The sequence below is a fragment of the Gordionus sp. m RMFG-2023 genome, chromosome 1 (assembly GCF_954871325.1).
Source record: "Gordionus sp. m RMFG-2023 chromosome 1, tfGorSpeb1-WG-v2, whole genome shotgun sequence".
NCBI classification, from domain to species: Eukaryota; Metazoa; Nematomorpha; class Gordioida; order Chordodea; family Parachordodidae; genus Gordionus; species Gordionus sp. m RMFG-2023.
Genome location: NC_088775.1, coordinates 82,433,301 through 82,453,033, shown reverse-complemented (window position 1 = coordinate 82,453,033; position 19,733 = coordinate 82,433,301). Strand labels below are relative to the sequence as shown.

At 27.4% G+C, this 19,733-nt stretch overlaps 1 protein-coding gene across 1 annotated transcript; it reads right to left on the bottom strand.

Annotated features, from left to right (window-relative positions):
* Window positions 1-1,213: 1,213 nt before the first annotated feature.
* Window positions 1,214-19,137, bottom strand: LOC135930821 (SWI/SNF-related matrix-associated actin-dependent regulator of chromatin subfamily A-like protein 1). The gene is made up of 16 exons (XM_065467610.1): window positions 19,126-19,137; window positions 18,606-18,771; window positions 18,514-18,564; window positions 18,249-18,329; window positions 17,974-18,183; window positions 14,999-15,049; window positions 14,314-14,614; window positions 13,197-13,350; window positions 12,805-13,074; window positions 11,685-11,908; window positions 8,643-8,778; window positions 7,880-8,050; window positions 5,904-6,086; window positions 2,885-2,985; window positions 1,386-1,470; window positions 1,214-1,329 (listed from the first exon to the last, which is right to left on the bottom strand). The coding sequence occupies exons 1-16, from the start codon at window positions 19,135-19,137 to the stop codon at window positions 1,240-1,242; spliced, it is 2,286 nt and encodes a 761-aa protein (XP_065323682.1). The 3' UTR covers window positions 1,214-1,239.
* Window positions 19,138-19,733: the final 596 nt, after the last annotated feature.

Here is a 19,733-nt window from a genome sequence, read left to right as displayed (position 1 = left end):
AATGCTTATCCGATTTTCTTCATCATGCCCCTATAAATTTAGCTAAATCAACGGATTTTTTAACCTATATCCAATTATAAAGTCTAAACAAAATATCAAACAAAAATATTAACGTATAAAAAAAACGATAATAATAAATTACTCGAAATAAAATTTTAAGTAAATTAATTTATATATTATTTTTTGAATTTTTAAATTCAGAAAATTAGATTCATTTCAAGATTCTAAATTTCTATATAAGTATTTATAAACAATCAATAAATTGTTTTGGAACTAAATGCATTTATATATTGATACTAGTAGATTGGCCGGGCAAAAGAGAACGAAATGCCCAGCATTAAGGGGGTATGGAGGATAATAAATAAAGCTTGTTCAACTAGATAAAAAAAAATAGGGCCGATGTTATTTTCAGGTTCACAACCCATCCCTAAAAAGCTTAAAAATACGGGCCAAGATGATTTTTTCTTAAAAACAATTTGCAAAAATTGTGATCGGGCCCGTTAAATATTAAAAACTAAAATCCTAATCAAGTCGAAAAATTTCTAAAATAAATCTAGGGTTGAGCTTGGTCCGGTTCTGCAGATCTACAAAATTTTTGCGAAAAATTTATCGCGAATGTCGTAATTACGATTGAATTTTATAGGTAATATTGCTAAACTAATTTCGCAAATTTTTTCCAGCGAAATATTAGTAGAGAAGACAATATCCCAAACAAATTATAACGTATTTATTTCCACAAAACCTTAACCGCGAATACTTATTTCTGGTTTTTAGATTAAAAATCGGTTCAGATGGTTCCAAGTTCTAGCTTCCACGTTTTCGATTAAAATTTTTTTAATAGTTCCAAGTTCCGGTTTTTAGATTAAAAGTTGTATTAGTTCTAAGTAATAGTTTCCCATTTTTAGATTATAGGCGGTTCAAAGTTCTGGTCTCAGGTTTTTTTAAATCAGAACACAAAGGTTCTGATTTGAAACTATGTTTATAAGCATCAAAAGTGATATAAATATATTTTCTCAAATGAATTAAACATTTTGAATTAATAAATGTAAATGGTGCGAGAATGAGTTCGATCCTAAGGTCTGGCCATTTTATTAAAATTAGAGTTTTTATATAAATCAAGCCTTTTATTCTGTTAAGGTGATATGAAATATAATACAAAGTAAGCATTATAATGAAAACACAAGGATACTTTAAATATTAATTATAATAATTGGTTTGAATTATAATCTATAAAATACATTAATCATCATCAAATTCTTCCCAATTTTCTTCCGATAACACTTTATCCCAAAAGTCCATTATTTTTGTTTGAGTTTTATCTTCACATATCTAAAAAAATAGATTTTCAAAATATTTGTTCTAAATGTCAAAAAAGTATAAATTACTTGTTGATGAGTATTAGCTTTGGAAAAATCTTCATTCGTTAATCCAGCTCCCTGCAGAACTTTTAATTTTGACTTGACCAATGGCCTTTTATATAAAATAAAAAAAGGTGTATTATATGTTACATTCAATTATCCATAATTAAGTTTAGGCTAACATCGGAGATTCGCATGGCCCCTAAACCCTGACCAGTGTGCTACAAAATACTTTTTCACATGGTCAAAAAATAAAATTATGAGAACAGGCTGATATTTAAAAAAAAATATTATTAATGAACTGATTCGGAATTGCTGATTTATAAAAATTATTGCCTGATTAAAATAGCTTAGCCAATACCATGTATTATCAATATACATTTAAAAATAGAAGGAAAATTTTTTAGGGAAAATCGGATTTAAGAAAATTCACTTACGTTATTTTCCATTTTTGAATAATTTATATGCATGTTTTTTAATAAAATTTTGAAAATACTACCATTTACAAAGCATATAAATCTTAGACAATTTTATAAGAGGTTCTATACAATCTAATGGAACGGGTTTACAACAGCTGATCGAACCCATTTGCAACATATGCGAACGGTTTGTTAAATTTTTTATTTTTTAAAATCACAAATAAAGAGTTAATTAGCACATTTATTTATGTTACAGGTTGGGGTTACATGTTTAGCATTTAAAATTTATGTTTGGCAACTTATCTTATTTCCCACTTACTAAGAGCTGACAAATTATTAGTAGATCAGCATACACAAATCAAAATTTAGAAAATTGGGCAATTGTGAAAAGGATCTTTCAATTGGGAAAAAAGTATCTTGCCCTTTACCGTGATTTCAAATTTACACAAAAATGAGTTTTTTTAATTTTATAAACATAGATCTTGGACCTTTAAAAACATACTTTCAATGGCATGATTAAGTAGAAAAATTTACCACATTTCTTTAAAATTTAATATAGATCCATATGACTTTGAAAATTTTTTGGATAAATCTAATCTGGTGTTTCTCCCATTCCTAATACCATTGAGAAATGCAAAAAAAAATGGTAAACACCATTTTGTATAAGCAACGCAGAACCTGAAAGAGTATATTTGATTTTGAAGAATGAAATGATATGGCAACAAAAGATAGAAAGTCACTTAATGTGAAATATATGAGTTTAATGGGTGAACATTTATCAGATTAGGATGCTCCATCTTTTGCAAATTTAAGTAAATTAATCATATGGTCGCCATAGACACATTATAATAACATTAAAAAAATAAAATATGAATGTGATAATAAATAAGTATACCTTTGGAATTTGTTATAAATACATAATAATTTTGAAATATATTATTTATAAACAAATGCATAGTGCTTTTATAAAATAAACAGCAAATTATGTTATATGGCAGTGCACGATTGATTAAATATATATACTGGTAATATAACATATATATATTTTTTTAAATGTTGATAGATGAGTCAAATTTAAAAAAAAAATATATCTTAAAATTAATTTACCATATAAAATCGTCTGCAGTATTTTTTGCCACCAAATATTGTATTACCACGTCATTTTCCTGGCCTATTCTGTATGCTCTATCTTCTGCTTGAACCAAAATCTTTTATTTGTAAGAAAAATAATACAAATTAATTTATGAATATATAAAATATTATTAATTTGAAATACTAATGGATTGCAGTAACGCTCAAAATTTTTATTATATTTTTATACAAAAGGTAATTTTGATATAGTTAAAAAAATAGGTAATTTTGAAGATATTAGCTAAAAAATAAATTTGGATAATTTAAACTTAAAAAAGGTCATTTTGAAAATTTTAGCTAAAAAAAAAAGAAGGTAATTTTGAAAATAATTTTTGAGCCCTCTGAGATTGTAAATGCTAGTGACGCCTCTGATGGATCGTAACAAATTAGAGGTCTGAAATGGGCGGGTTAAAACAATTTTAAACAAGAAGTGGGTGGTGGATTAAAAATATTTATAACAGGTGGGTAGATGAATTTTAAAAATAACCTGGTTGAAACGCGGCACAAACCTGATAAAAATTTTCCATAAGATTTTTGGCCAGGTTGGTAATTATATTTAGCCGACCAACCCCTTAAAACATATTTTTTTATAAGTTGTTTTCGAAATAAAACGACTGCCTAATTATCAGATTTAAAAACTTTTTCCAAAATCCGTGATCTATAAAAATATTTGGCACAATTGAACCAGTCCGGTCTGAAAATCTTTGGCCGGGTTTCGCTCATATCTAGTATGCCCACTTTTTAATGCATCTTAATAAATGAATCGTAATTTTAGATTAGTATTAATGTCACTGTATATGCAGAATTAAAAATATGTAAATCTTTTTTTGAATTAGGACATACCCAATATTTTTTATAAAAATACTCCATTCCCTCAGTTATCCCTTGGGATTAAGAATGGCAATATTCTTCTTCTTTACCATTTAATGATAATTTCCTGGGTTGCTCAAGGATTTATTATTAAAATGTAAATTTTTCACTTAAGTATAATAAAATAGCAACTAACGATTAGAGCATTCCAGAGTTGTTAAGTAGCGCGCTAATTAGCCCGCTAACTTTTTTGGTAGCTATAGCTAATAGCGATTACTTTTTTTGTAATTATTTAATTTTTTAGCGTGCTACTTTTTTTGAAAGTAGCTACTTTAAAAAAATATAATGAAGGTAAGTGTAAACATGAAAATTTAAATATAATATCATAATTAATTATAATTTTTATGACTTATTATTTAATTTTGAAATTAAAATATAATTTCAATTTGTAATTTATATTTACATTTGTTTTATAAACCTAAATCACGTGTTAATAATTTAAAATGTCATCGCCTATAGATATCCAAATGGTTGAAAGTGATTCAGACAATGACATTAATGAAATGGAAGATACCAGGGAAGAAAATGTTCTTAATAGCTATAATACAAATTTCCCATTCCCTAGATTTGAAAATTTTTTAAAATAAATATATAACCAAAATTGGTTTCAAATTTATTTGTTTAAAATGTAAAAAAAATATTTCCTCAAATCAATCCAGTAGCTATAACCTCAAGAAACACCTATAGGTAAATTGTCATTTTTACATTCTAATAATATTTATTTTATAAGACTGTTCATGAGTTTTAAGGAAATGGAGAAACATCTAAATAATTTTTAATAGGCGACTCTACATCCAAAAAGACTAATTCAATTCAAACCAAATTAATTAATAATGCAAATGACAATATTTTTCAATTGGCTGATAAAGTTATTGTTGATTTTATAATTTATACAGTTCAGCCAATGTCCTTAGTTGATAATCCATCATTTACCATGATGATTAAAACTCTATCCCCCTGGTTCAACAATTTTATGCCGCCAGACACTAATGAATAAAATAGCAGATAACTTTAAAATGATGAAAGATACTCTAATAGTAGAGTTATCAGAGATATCATATATATGTACCACGGAAGATAGTTGAACACATAACAGAAGGTAAAAACTTTATAAATTGATCTGATTAAATATTTTTGAGCTTATTTGGGAATCACAGGCCATTAGCTAGATCCTAGAACAAAAGAAGATCTGTGGCATTAGCCCTCAAAATGATAATAGGATGCCAGACATACGATGTACTTGCAAATAAAATTATTGATAATCTATCTTATATTAAAAATATGTATATAAGATTAAATACGCCCTTACCCTCAAGTGCTAGTGTCGAGAGATTATTTAATAAGGCAAAACTTATACTTTCTGATCGTCGCTCTAGACTTGGGGATGATAATATTAAAATGATTTTATATTAAAATGCAACAAATTAATTACCATAAATATTTATTTTTATTACATAAATTTTTTTATAATCAAAACTAACTATATTTTAATATTTATAAATGTTGATTTATATATATTTACTAAATAATAACATTATAAGCAAAAAATAAGTTTGTAAATTTTTTTTATAAAAAGTAGCTTAAAAAGGAGCTACTTTTTTTGACAAATAGCGATAGCGGTAGCGCGCTACTTTTTTTAACAAATAGCTAGTGTTGTGAAACGGCTCGATTTGAGCCGATTTTTAAAAACGGCTAACTCAATATTTTATCCAAAATAATATTACGCAAGTCTGAAGATTTTGCTCATAGATGGCACAAAGGTCTAGACATGAATTAGCGAAATTTCGAGGTTTAGGTAATATTTTTCTAGCTAAAATATGGATTTAGCCGTTTTTAAAAATCGGCTCAAAATGAGCCATTTAACAACACTACAAATAGCTATAGCGGTAGCGCGCTACTCTTAAAAGTAGCGTTTAACAACTCTGGAGCATTCTTCTTTTTTTTGAAAAAGAGTGGTAGTGCATGATTCAAAGTAGCGTTTAACAGCACTGATAGCTCATATTTAGTTTATACTTATAATGAAATGGTCAATAAACAACTGACCACTTCCATTTAAAACTAAATATTTATTACATAAATAGTAGTAATTCAATTACTATATAGATTTCATAGTAATGCTACATACCCCTGGGTTCCAGAAGAGTTCTGCAAATATAACCGTTTTAGCAGATGTAAGGTTGATACCCGCGTTAGCAGCTGTGATAGAAAGTAATGCGACTCTACACTTTGGTTTGTTTTGAAATTCGTTGCAGTTTTGCTGTCTAGCTTCGCTACTCGTTTTACCGTCGATTACTACATGGTTAATATCCTTGATGTATTTTAAAAGCATATATTTAAAAAATATTATGTTTTTTTTAAAATTATATATCATGGATTCATAAAAACACATATCTTCAATTCTTGAGGAAACATAGAAAATAATCTCTTTTGTATTAAAAAATAAAGAAACTAAATCAATTAAAGTCTATTTAGAATGACATTTGACTGTAAATTATAATTCAAAATTATAAAAGAAATTTAGGCCTATAATTGATAATGTATAGGTCAGAGACATTTGCACGGCCCGAACCGTATTTCTTTTTTAAAAAATTTTCACGGCCTGGGTTTTATATTTTCAGACCCGGATTTTTATAGCTAATAATGACCATTTAAAATATACAACCTACTCTGGGTATATTGAAAATATAAAAAATACGGCCCGGCCCGTGTACCAGGGCCTGCAAGTCTCTAATATATAGGTAATGTTAGAGGAATTTTTAGAAAAATTGTTAGTTAGGATTTTGTTAATCGAATTCATTACGATTTGACTTAAATTACTAATCGAAAAAAAAAATATTTTTAATCAAATATACATTTTACTAAATTTATTATTTAGATTTATCCACAAACATAATAATTATGCAAAAATATATCCCGTTGAATTATTATGACAAATTGTAATTATATTAGGTTCCAACAAGAAACCATTTTTTAATGTAGTGATTTTTTTTTAAAAATATATATTTATGTCTTTTAAAACGGGAATATTTATCACTCATAATACGTGATATATTGAAAGTAAACGATCGTTCAATAAACTATTGTAGAAGATTTTACATATTTATTGCGAATAGTATAAATCATATGTTTGAAGTTCATACAATTTATTATAAGACAATTTAAATGTTATTATTGGAAAAATTAGAAAAATTATTATTATGCATAGATTATCAAGAAATAAGTTTTTATAAATTAAGTTATTTAAATGATATGGTCAGAGATTATATTATATATACGTGAAATAATCTTAGGGATTTTTTTACTTTTCGCCGTGAATTCACGTTAACTCTGAATGCAGGATTATTCACAAAAAGGTTAATTGGAATTTTTTTAAAAAGATCTCGTGGTTTAAAGTCAAAATGAATGTCGTTTTTTTAAAAAAAATTAAAACGCTTTTTTCTAACATTAATTTTTAGTGGAATTAGAACTCTATAATAATCACCAAGCATGTGACATATTAATTTTAAGCGAATAATATTTTCACATATCCCCTCCCTCCCCTTTCCCCCACTACTAGTGTAAAATTATTATATTATCATAAATATAATTTAAAAAAATGTGTAAGACTCTACCATTGATATCTATTAATGGTTTCAGTTATAAACAGGCTTTTAAAGTATCAAATAGCTGGTGCTTCGAGGCAGTGATTAGATTAAAAGTTTTTATTGCCGTGTTCGGGTTGAGTTTTTTATTTAAAAGTTTCGTTTGGGTTTAAAGTAAAAAGAATTTTTGATGAAAAATTTGGCAGGACGGGAAAAAATTATTGTAGATATTTTATTTAAGCAAATGGTCGATGAAAATCGCTATAAAATCGAAAATTTTAAATTGGCCGGGAAATTTAATTTCCTATAATGGAAATAAAATAAATCTTAGAGTAAAATAAAACGGACACGAACTGTAATATGTGTTTCTTATACTATATTAGTATATTCAATTTTTCTTTGAATCCGAATCGAAACCGTTAGTTTAAACGTGTTCGCGGCTAAGGGTTCAGTTCAAATCATGCCTCGAAAAACGCTTTAAAGGGGCTATTTTACATTTATATAAATTGATATATGTCACCTCTTGGTCCAAAAAGTCATGAATACTTTTAATCATGGCTTTATGATGCGAAAAAACTATGAATTTCTCTTGACACTCCAAAAAATCGGATATATAATTAACGACGGCGGGAGATTTCGCTAACGCTGTCTCCTTAAAATATTGCAACAAGGCGCCCCTTTTTTCCATGCCCTTTAACAAAATGTGATTAAATTTTTATTTTAAAAATAAAAAATGCACAGAGAAACAGAAGATACAGTTTATTATCTATCATCTATCTTATAGTGTTCACCGGGTAGAATGAATGTAAATGGAGCTTGAGCCCCTATGACCCCCCCCCCCCACAGACTAATAAATTATTCAATTACAAAATGGATACTGACTAAGAAGGTGCCCCCCCCCCCCGATATTTTAATGAGGCAATAGGGGCCTGAGCTGTGCAGTTTAGACAAATGAATGGCCCAGACCGCTCAAAACTAAACAGTCTGGGTAATGTTGGCCCGGCATCAACCGATTGGAGGTGGACCTTTCAGGTATGACGTTTTCAAGCCTATGAGGAAAAATATATATGTTTTAAATAGGAATAAATTAAAATTGTAACTTAATTTTGTAATAAAAATTTGAATATTTATATAGGAATCTCCTTCATATCTTGCATAACTTTGCCTTAAACTCAGATGGACTATTTTTTTTCTTATTCGTAAATCATCAATCGTCCCGATTTTTTTTTAAAAAAAAAACAACATTTCATGATCTATAAAGTAAAGTTAACAATTTTTAAAACTTTTAATTTGTTGTTTTCCATGGCTTTGGCCCAATGGTTTAAGGACTTGGATGACTTGGCCGCTAACGATTTGGTGTCCAAGAGTACCATAAATCTACTCTTTCGCGGTAACTCATCTAATACGTCCTCTTTCATTCTTGGATAAAATAAATATTCGCAAAAAATAAACATAGTTTATGATCAGAGTTAAGAGCCAGAAACCCTGGAACTATTTAAATTTTTTTTATATAACTATGAACCGGTATCCATTTTATCCGGGAACCGATTTTAACGGAATTTGAAACCAGATTAAAACTTGAAACCCTAGGAACGGCGTCGAATTAGAAACCGAAAGAACCAGAACAGTACCATTCCAGGTTCCAAGCCTCTGATTTATAATAGTATAATTTTTTTTTAATCTCTTCATCATTTATCAAATTTCGTAAACATAATTTAGAAATTTCAAATGAGGAAATGTGGAAAATTTGGAATATAAATATCATTAGGGATTTAAAAATATTAATGTTATTAGAGCCGAGGATGAAAAGAGAAGTATTATCGATGAAAGAGAAATGGGTACTATAAATAGTGTTAAAAGAGGTTGTGATGGTCACAGAGAAAATTGTGGTGGATCCTATACTCTTATACTATATTTTAATTATGGGATACCTTATAACAAATACCAAACACGATTTCAATCACATTATTTTATTCAATAATTTTTTTCTTTTACACTATATATTTTTCCCGCGAATATATTTAAAAAATTTCCACAAAAAGAAAATTTTTTTAAACTTTCTTGCAAAACAAAAATAATATTCAAACTAAACAAATAATCTTTCTTTGATAAAACCGAACTAAAAACAAAGGTACAAACTTTTACTTTATTACGTCACGCCCCCTTCAAAAAAAAATCCCCAGACATTAGATTTGTACGATACCAAACCGTCTCGAACCTATTCAAATATCTAGCTCATCTATAAGAGCTTCTGCTCTCTGTTCCTCTATTTAATTATTGTTATTTACTGTATTCTCCCCAACAGTCACTAGGAATAGCCACCACTGGCACCACCCTCTCTCTTTTATTGCATGGCTCTCGTTTAGAATTTCTTACTACCAGATCCTCAGAATTGGTTTCCCGTACCATTTTCATCTAAATTATTCCACGACATTTCCTGCCATAGGACACATAATCTATGTTCCATTCATTCTCATGACATGAGAATCTCTCCATGTGGGGAATGGAATGTGATCCTCCTCCACTTGCTGAGCCTCCGATACCACTCTTCCTCTTGACTTAAATGTTGTAATCGACGGACATGTCTTGATATATGACCCACACCTCAGCAGCCATAACAAATCACAGTCATCTGGCTTCTCCTGCTGGATATCAATCTTCCTTGACCATTAGTCGCTCCTATATTCCCACTTCGATTTTACCTATCAATCAACAGTGCTCAACTTGATACGTTAAAACACGCTTACACATCATAGAGGTAAATTCAGTAGATATTGGTTGTTCAACAGGTTATTTATGATTCGAAAGATTGAGACAAACCTGATGTCTGAGGATTTTATTTGGAGGGGGAGTGACTTAATACAGTAAAGGTTTGTACTTTTACTTTTTTTTCGGTTTTATAAAAGAATGATTATTTGTTTATTGTTTGAATATTATTCATTTTAGTCAATAAATTAAAGAAAAATAGATCATTATTATTGTTTAGCAAGAAAGTTATTTTAAAATTATTTTTTTTTTTTTTGATATGTAAAATTTTAAATATTCTCGGAAAAAATATATATTGTAAAAGAAAAAACTTATTGAAATAAAATAGTGTGATTGAAATCTTGTCTATAGTATTTGTTACAAAGTTTCCCATAATTAAAATAAGAGTATAGGATACACGACAGTGATGATCAAAATATTTCAAGTATATCATAAACTTCAGAAATAAAAGTAGCATGTTTAATAAATAGAAAATTATGTGGAAAGCAGTAACTTCCATAAGAAACAATCAGATTCCGGCCTCATGTTGGAGGAATGGGATTTACCCACCATGCCTATTAAGAGAAGTGGCATTTTACTAACAACTCCTAGTTTCTTCTTTAAAAAGAAATCGGCCGATCAGGGTTAACATTCTTATTAAAACAGAAGTAGATTGAAGATCTGGACATCAGGAAAAAAACAATGAATTAAACAATATTATAAAATTAATATTATAGATTCATTTTATTATTATATATAAAATAAAGTTAATATTGTCTAAAAAAATATTTATTTGAATTTGACAATATTTGACCGGTCAAATATACAACCCTGGTTAGGATTTTATGAAAAATTAATAACGAAAAGTGGAACATCCAAAAGTAGACGAACCTAATAATATATAAGTTAATTTTTCAAAAAAAAATATGTTCGCCAAAAGTATATTGGTCACATCTTATAAAGTGAATGTTTTCTCTTATCAAAGCTAATCTTTCCTTTTAGTCTAAGCCTACGCCCAAAAGACCTATTTCAAAAACGAATACAATAGTAATGAATTATTCGCATTTAATTATTTTGAACACATCGAATAACTTACTTATAGTATTCTTATTCGATTGGCATTGTAGTAAATTGTTAATAATCCATTATTTGATTCGTATTCATTTTTCGAATAGGCCTAAAACTTGATTATTTATCTTCCATGTTTTTTTACTTGTAAATTACCCAAATTATTGATCGAATAAAATGAGGCATACGTAAGTTTATTTTGTAATAAATAGAGTAAAAAACAAACTTCTTATTTATATGTAAATAAAAAAAAATATTTCAAAATGACAATCAATTAGGGAAGCTTTGACGTAATCCCTCATTCAGAGTTAGCGCGAATTCGCAGGGAAGAATATAAAAAAAAATTTATACTTCACCGTTAATTCGCTAAAACCGCGAATGAGGGATAATGCATTAGGTATAAAAACAAACAAAAAAAACAAGTTTGGGCATAATCTAAAAAATTAAAATTTTTAATGAGATATTAATGTATATTTATTTTTTTGTTTAAAGTTGCTACTTAAAAAAAATACCTCCTAATCATAATTCTATTTTCTAGTAAAATCTGCAATTCGTTCATATTGGAAGATCCAGAATAATCCCATCCCCAGTTGTTTCTTTTAGCGTCGCAATACCTTAGACAATAATCGTGAAAAGAAGGGAACATGCGCTTGTCGACGCATTTTATTTGAGTGTACAATTCTTCGGGACGAGATAAGGCCGGCGTTCCCGAACATAAAATGACACGAGAGCAATTCTTGATGATAGAATTATTTTTTTAATATAAAAAACCTTCATAAAAGTTGACAATATAAGTGGCCCCTTTGATCATTATATGGAAGAAAAAAATAAAATCATATTTTATTAATATAAGACTTATTAAAGCTTCTATAAATCAAAGTAATATAACAATCTAAAATTTCTAGAATATTTTTTGATGATTACTATTAATAATAACTAGCAGATAAGTCCGTCAAGATTGACAGATGAATTATAAATTCATGAGTGCATCAAACATTCGCCTTTTTTTTCTGAGGTATGAATCAGATACATACCTTCTATTTTTATGGGAAATGATTTCAAAATTTTCCATTATTTTGATAAAATATGTTAATGAAAATAAATATTTAGTATTAATATGAACAAATTATTGTATAATATTTGTAAATATACCAGAGTTGTTAAAAGATACAATGGATCTAGATACAGATATATCGTCTAAAATAATATCTAGATACAGATATTTTAATCAAAAATCTATCTAGATACAGATACAGATACAGAGACCACATTTATATATCTAGATAAGATCCTTTAACAACTCTGAAATATACTATTTTTAAAAGATACCGATTTCATGATAACTCAACAAAAATGTTTTCATATTTTACAATAAGATCTTTATGAATTACATTTTTTTATAATATTTTTAATTTAATATCTAAAACAAATACTACTGTATAGAAATATACTTGAAAATACTCTTTCTTAAGCATATACAAATATGTTCCAATTATCTTTTCTCATATTAAATATGACATCTTCCCTCCATAAACTAATTGGGGTAATGGTCCGTTCTTGAGGATTACCCCTCGTTTCATGTTAGCAATTGTTGTTAACTAATCGATATATTATCTATTATATTTAAAAGACCTTAACAATGGTCATCACGGTTTTACACCTAACGGCTTTGGAATTTTTGATAAAATGAGATTCGTCGAGAATGATTGAACGACAGTCTTTGATTTGATTGTTCACAGATTCGCACAACTTTTTCGATATACCTTGTTGTCTGGCTAACCAATCGTAACTCGTGATGGTGATCAATCCAAGATCCGCATTGCGCGAGTTGGAACAGGCAGCGGAAGACGTTATAACGTTGATTTCTTTGTGAGGAATGGAAGGCACCCATCTTTTGATTGACTTCGTAATAAATAGTACTAGAGATTATATAAAGAACTGTATTTAAGAAAAAATAACTGATCCTTTACGTCTAAACTAATCAATCAAAAATTATAACTAAGTGTACATTATCCAATACTAACCTCGAGCCATTGGAATCTAACGGACGAAGGACATACAATAAGCAAAGGCCAATCTTCCCTATAATAATGGGCAATCCCCAAAGCTTGTATAGTTTTTCCTAGTCCCATATCATCGGCCAATAAAATTCTGCCCTCGTTTTTGATAATACCCATCCTTAAAAAAAATTATTATTTGATATGAAAATTAAGGGTTCTGAAGCCGTCGAAATTATCAAACAAGTTGTAAATATTAAAAGGGGGTTCAATTCAGAGCGGGTTGAGTAGGCCAAACCCCAACCCAGCTTCAGGATTCGGTCCAGATTTATAGTTTTTTAAGAAAATACAAATCAATATTATATAAAAAAAAATAGAGCAAATAAATGTGAAAAATTGGATTTTGATAGTATTTTATAAAGATTTACAAAAATAATTTAAATTTGGTAATTGATCTTCAAGTAATATAGAAATAAATTATATTCGCATTTTTAAAAATCTCTTTCCTATATATTAGATCTGTTAAAAAAAATAGTTGATAAAGAAAATCTGAGATTATAAGATTAAATAACTTAAACTCAAAGTAGTAATTCAAATTATATACTAGTAATTTTAATTAAGATAAATTTACAGCAATAGAAGATCTCTGCCTGGGCAAGATGGTTAATTATTTTTAAAAAAATACATAAATAAAGTTTTACAAGCAAAATGTCACATACTGATATAACTATTTATTAAATCAAGATTTCGATATATCGTCGCCTGCGAATTAGATTATTCCATCTCCACTTTTTGTAATTATACAAGAAACCAATTTTAAAATTAAGCTTCTATAGTTTTCAATGGGAAGGTTAACATTATATTCGCTATAATTTAACTTATTTTATAAATTTTTCGGATTTTTTTCATGTATATAAAGTATATAGTATAATTATAAAAATTAATATGTAAGAAAATCATTTTTGACAAAAAGTGGATAAGAAATAACCTATATCTCAGGTATATATTGTATATTTATTCATAGTTATACTGTATAAAAAATTTACAACATTTTCCTCAATGAGCGAAAAATTAAATATATTATAAAGTTTAAGAATAAAACATAATAATAAAAATAATAGTTATATTAAGATTTTAAAAAAACTTTATGCCCTCCCTTTGAAATGGAAATAGGCTAGACACTAAAAATGGATCTATTTTTTTGAAAATATTTTCCTCGGGGCTATCTTTATCTTCTTCACTCTCATTCTTATCATCTAAATCATTGCTCTTTTCCGGATTCAACGTTATTTGGGAATTTGAAGAAGCAGAAGATTCCTGGGAACATAAATGTTCGGTTTTCAATTTTTTGTGAGAACATTTTTTATTATCAAGAAAAGTTGATATAATAAAGGAGGGAAGACCGTCTATTTTTACCTCAGGCTTCAGACATTGAACAGCATTCACTGAGTTCAAATAAATAAATAGATATAGTATATTTAATATATTTATAATAATGGTAATAAACTTCAAAAAAAAAGAATTAAAAATACTCATAAAATATTTTTTACGGATATAAAATTAATTGTAAATTTTTATGGCAAAGATTATCTGGGTAAAACACTTCTAAATTTTATATTATATGTATTCTATTATTTTTGCTAATATGATGAATATATTATGCATATTTTATGATGACATTTATTGAATAGTGTATTTCAAGGAACGATTATTATATAATTGATGGTTCTATGTTTAATTGATGTTCTCGTTAGTTTTCTGGGTGGTTAGGGGAGAGAGGCTTAATAGTTAACCCTTAAATATATCTAAAAATTAATTAATGTACTAACTCAATCTATCATGATCATTGATTGCAAAGGACCATTTCTTTGTCGCAGGATCTAAATAAAAAATAGGTAAGAATGAATGAATGCATACTCCAAAGGTCTGCGACTGGCGGGTTTTAAGTGCATCCGCTCAAACCCATAGTGGGAGAGTTTGTTGAAAAATCCCGCCTATTGCAGGCCTCTAATTGACTTATTTAAGTAGTGTTGTAAGAACGCTTCAAAATGAACACGTTCGTGTTTTAGAAAAAAATGATGAACGACGTTCCTTTTATTTTTGACGAACTTTGAACGTGAACGCGTTCCTTTTTTATGACGAACGCGTTCGAATTTAACGTTCGTTCAATTTTAAAAATATTTTTATTTATTTGAAAAATTTAATATTTCCGAATTTTTTTAAAAAATGTATTATTTATATTTTTTAATCGGCTGTGTATTTCCTTTTCACATTTCAATTTTTTTAACACATAATTTATTAATTTGATTATTGTTTATATTTTAATTTAATAGATTAGCATAAGCATGGATATTATTATTTAATCCTCATCATCTGATTCCGATAATCCAAAATCAGATGAATTATCATTACTATGGCCAAATATGATAAATGTTTTACATTAACATCCTATATTGAAGGAACCAATCCAATGCTTACCAAGTGTAAAATGTGGCCAAAAAGTATTGTATTGTCAAAATCTTCAGGTTCAAATTTAAAACGACATTTGATTTTAATATTAATTATGATTTTATATGATAAACTAAGCTAAATCATTAAATTTGAAGAAATAATGCATTTGGGATATTTGACACCACAATAACGATAGTTATTTTATAATTAAAAAAATTAGTGGCCTCAAATATGGTCAACTATTGATAGACGCCGTATTAAATGGGATTAATAAAAGGTATTAAACCTATCACTCTCAATTATTACATATATTTTATTATTTTAAAGATTTGAACATATATAAGGATCAATATGTTCTTTCTGCAATTATAAATCCAGCCTTCAAACTTCAATGGGCATGGATAAAACTTCCACAGAACGAACCTATTAAAAATAAACTTATAGCGTTATTGAAAAAAAATGCTTTGAAAACCCTAGAGAACTATTAATTTCGAGATATCCTTTTTTTTGTCGAGAGTAGAGAATGGATTGGAGGAGGATAACTTATCTCAATTTTTGTAAATAACAAAACAATATATTTTTAATTAATTCTCCACGTTAAAAGAGCTGTTTATTAAGTATAATACCCAATTCCCTCATCCGCCCCTGTAGAGCACGTTTTTAGGATAATGCCGTATTAACTGCCAAGTGTTCCTGTCTATCAGATAAATATTTTGAAAACAATTGTTATTAAAATTTAATAAAAAAATTTTTTTATAAATAAAAATATCTTTTTATTCGCTATATTATATTATATTTTATTTATAATTATATTTTCAAAATAAAACTATATTATTTTTTAACATGGCTAAAATATATTGTATTAAAAAATATAAGTTTATTTATATTAAATTTAATTTTAAAAAAATTAATCATAAAATTTTGAACGGTTTTATGAACATGAACGCGTTCCTTTTTTTTGAACATGAACTTGAACGCGTTCGATTTTTGTCAATGAACGTTGGAACGCGTTAGATTTTTTTAGAAATGTTTACAGCACAAATTTAAAGTAATGATCAATTCCATTTTTAAAAAATTATTGATTGCAAATTTTTATAACTTATCAAAGATTATGTCATTCAAATAAGAAATATAGCCTCTAGACTCCTCCCAACCTCAAGGGAATGAAGGCTTCCGTATGAAGATAGCCTCTGGCTCAATGATGCTAGAAGTTAACTTCCCCTCTTCACCTAAAAAATTCATTTTCATATTAATGAGTACCAAGGTTCTAGGGGTTGGAAAATCTAATAAAGGTACTATTTTTTAAAATTAAAATCATCACAACTAACAAATTCAAGGGTTTAACTGTAATTCTATCGGGAATAAAGTGGTAGGGATCTTGCAAAATGTCCCCATATTAATAGAACATTTCTCCAAATCCGATTAGGGGAGGATGGTGTTTTAATTATCTAAAGTTGATTTTTTATTACTTGAGAAAATTACCTTATAAAAAGAATTGACACCAAAAACTTGAGGTTTAATTCATATTTTGTGGTAAATTATTTATTATGACAAAGGTCACCTTATCTATCATTCAAGGCATACATTTTACAATTATTTCTAGCAGAGTTAAGAAATGAAAGGATATTAAGAAAAACAATAATGAGGAATAAAAATACTCCCCATCCATCACTCCTTTATGAGTATCTGTTATAACTTGAGGCCTGAACAGGCTGCTGAACCAGCGTTTGGCTATGTATTGGGCATTGAAGACTTTTTTTGGCTCAGATTGGGCTAATCATATGTTATTTTTAATTATACACATGTCATTCATTCATTTATGTAATTTCCATTACCCAAATTAATGAATTCCAAAATTTACATTTTGTGACTAGTTAAAAATCATAATTATTCATATTCTGATTCTATTGATATCTTTTTTGATATCTTCATTACTATATAATATACAAATTAAATAAAATATTATACTTAGTTTTTAAACTATATGGGATTGATAATAGCCTATTTATGGAGGATAAATATACTTTTATTTAAAGTGGCAATATGTCAATAAATACACATAATATTTTATTTTGCCTTAGATTATTACAATATTTAATCTTAAATTATAAAATAACTTTAATCCCCAAGCTGAAACAAAAAATATGTGCTCGGGCAGGCTTGAACAACTAAAAAAAATTTAAATCAGGCTTGGGCACAAAAAAATTAATTTATAGGGATATTGTCATAAACTATGATGATAGTAAGAGGTCTCAGGTTATATAATTATGAAATTCATAAAATTATGTATTAATATAACAAGTTTTAATTTTGTATTTATTTTAATATGAAATAAAATTATTTTGATAATAACCATATATTTTTGAAGGAATAGTTTTGAATATATTTATCAGTTTTTGATTGAATGAGGATTCAACATCAAATCGTTTTGGTGATTTAAGAATGCACTTACCTAAGGTAATTTGAGAGAATAGAAGACATTTGTTAAGGCCATTTTTATTATTATTAACATCAATATTGTCTTTAGGGGCTTGAGCAATATTAAATTGTGTTTCAATAATATCTGGATATAAATATGATCAGTTTAAATATTAGTAATTATAAAAAAAAAAATACACAAATACATACCATAATCTTTTCCCAGTAAGAGGCAACCTTCAATCCCTGATTTAAAAGTTATGTGGGGTTCCAATATTGTACAAGCTTTAACTATTTTTTGAAATTAGGTTATTGATAGGTTAATAAATTATCTATATTTTTGGGGGTATATTTAATTAAGATTATTTCTGCCATATAATAAATTAATTTGAGACTTTCAGAAAAATGCATGGAGATCAATAAAATATATCATTCACATTTAGTTATTAAATAGATCTTGAAAAAACATCATTACTTAATTTTTGGTGATCTGTTAAACTGAAATTCCATCTCTTCTTAACTGGATCTATAAATTTTCTTATAAATAATAATCAAAATATTGAATACCATATCTATTACTCGATATAGTTTTAAAAATTATAATCAAATCTTTATCATATCCGAATACAACCTCAAATCTTTGATCGGATATTTTAACGCAAGATGCTAATCGTGGTATCTTATGATTATGAAAACTTTTCTCCATCTCGCCACTTTTGGAAATTTGAATAATCTTAGGTTTCCGCAAAATATAGAATCATATGTTTTATATTTTTCGTTACAACAATTATTAGGATATGTACATGTGGAGTGAATGCAGTTGTTCCGGCAAAATAAAAACCATCTGAAAGAACATAACAAGATTAGTGTAAACTAGAAAATACGTTGGATAAAAATTTATTATTTCTATAGTTATATGGATTTTCTAGATACCCTCCTAATTTGATTTACTACAGCATAGATCTAATATAACTTTTAGCCAAAATATGAATTTAATTTCTTCTTATCCTTAAATTAAGTTCTCACAGTTACTGAGATAGAAAAAATTTAATCCGCTCGTCTGAATGTCTGTTATTTTAAAATTCACTCGTCCACCCATTTATCATAAATTTTTCTAACCTGACAACCATGTTTAACAGATATTTGATTGGTTGATTTATATTTATTCTAATCCTAGTGATTTTAATAATTTTTAGATGAAATAGGACAAAATATATTTCTGTAAAAATTAATACTTTTATTATAGACTTATTATAATACCATGATATTGCTGATCATAGACCAAATCTATATATTGCAAATCATAGATATCAAATAAAACTTTTGCTCTCCTTTTAAATGTAATTATATTAATGTCAAACAATATGCTATGATAATGCATTCATTATAAATGAGGGGTTTTTTAATTGAATTCATGATCTAAAAAATAACTTCTTTATATTCACAGTATTTTGTTAATTGGTAGTAGAGCTAAAATAATTTAAGTTATTCTTTTGTAGTACCAGTATAATTATAAACATATAATATGGGAAAACATATTTACTCCATTTGTAGCGATTTTTTTTAAAAACATAATTTAAACACAAGTATTTACTTCCTAGTGCTTCACATTAGATTTTTAATATATCCTATTTGATAGTGATTTATTTTAAAAGATGTATTAATTCCGAAATAGTGGATTTGATTGATTATATT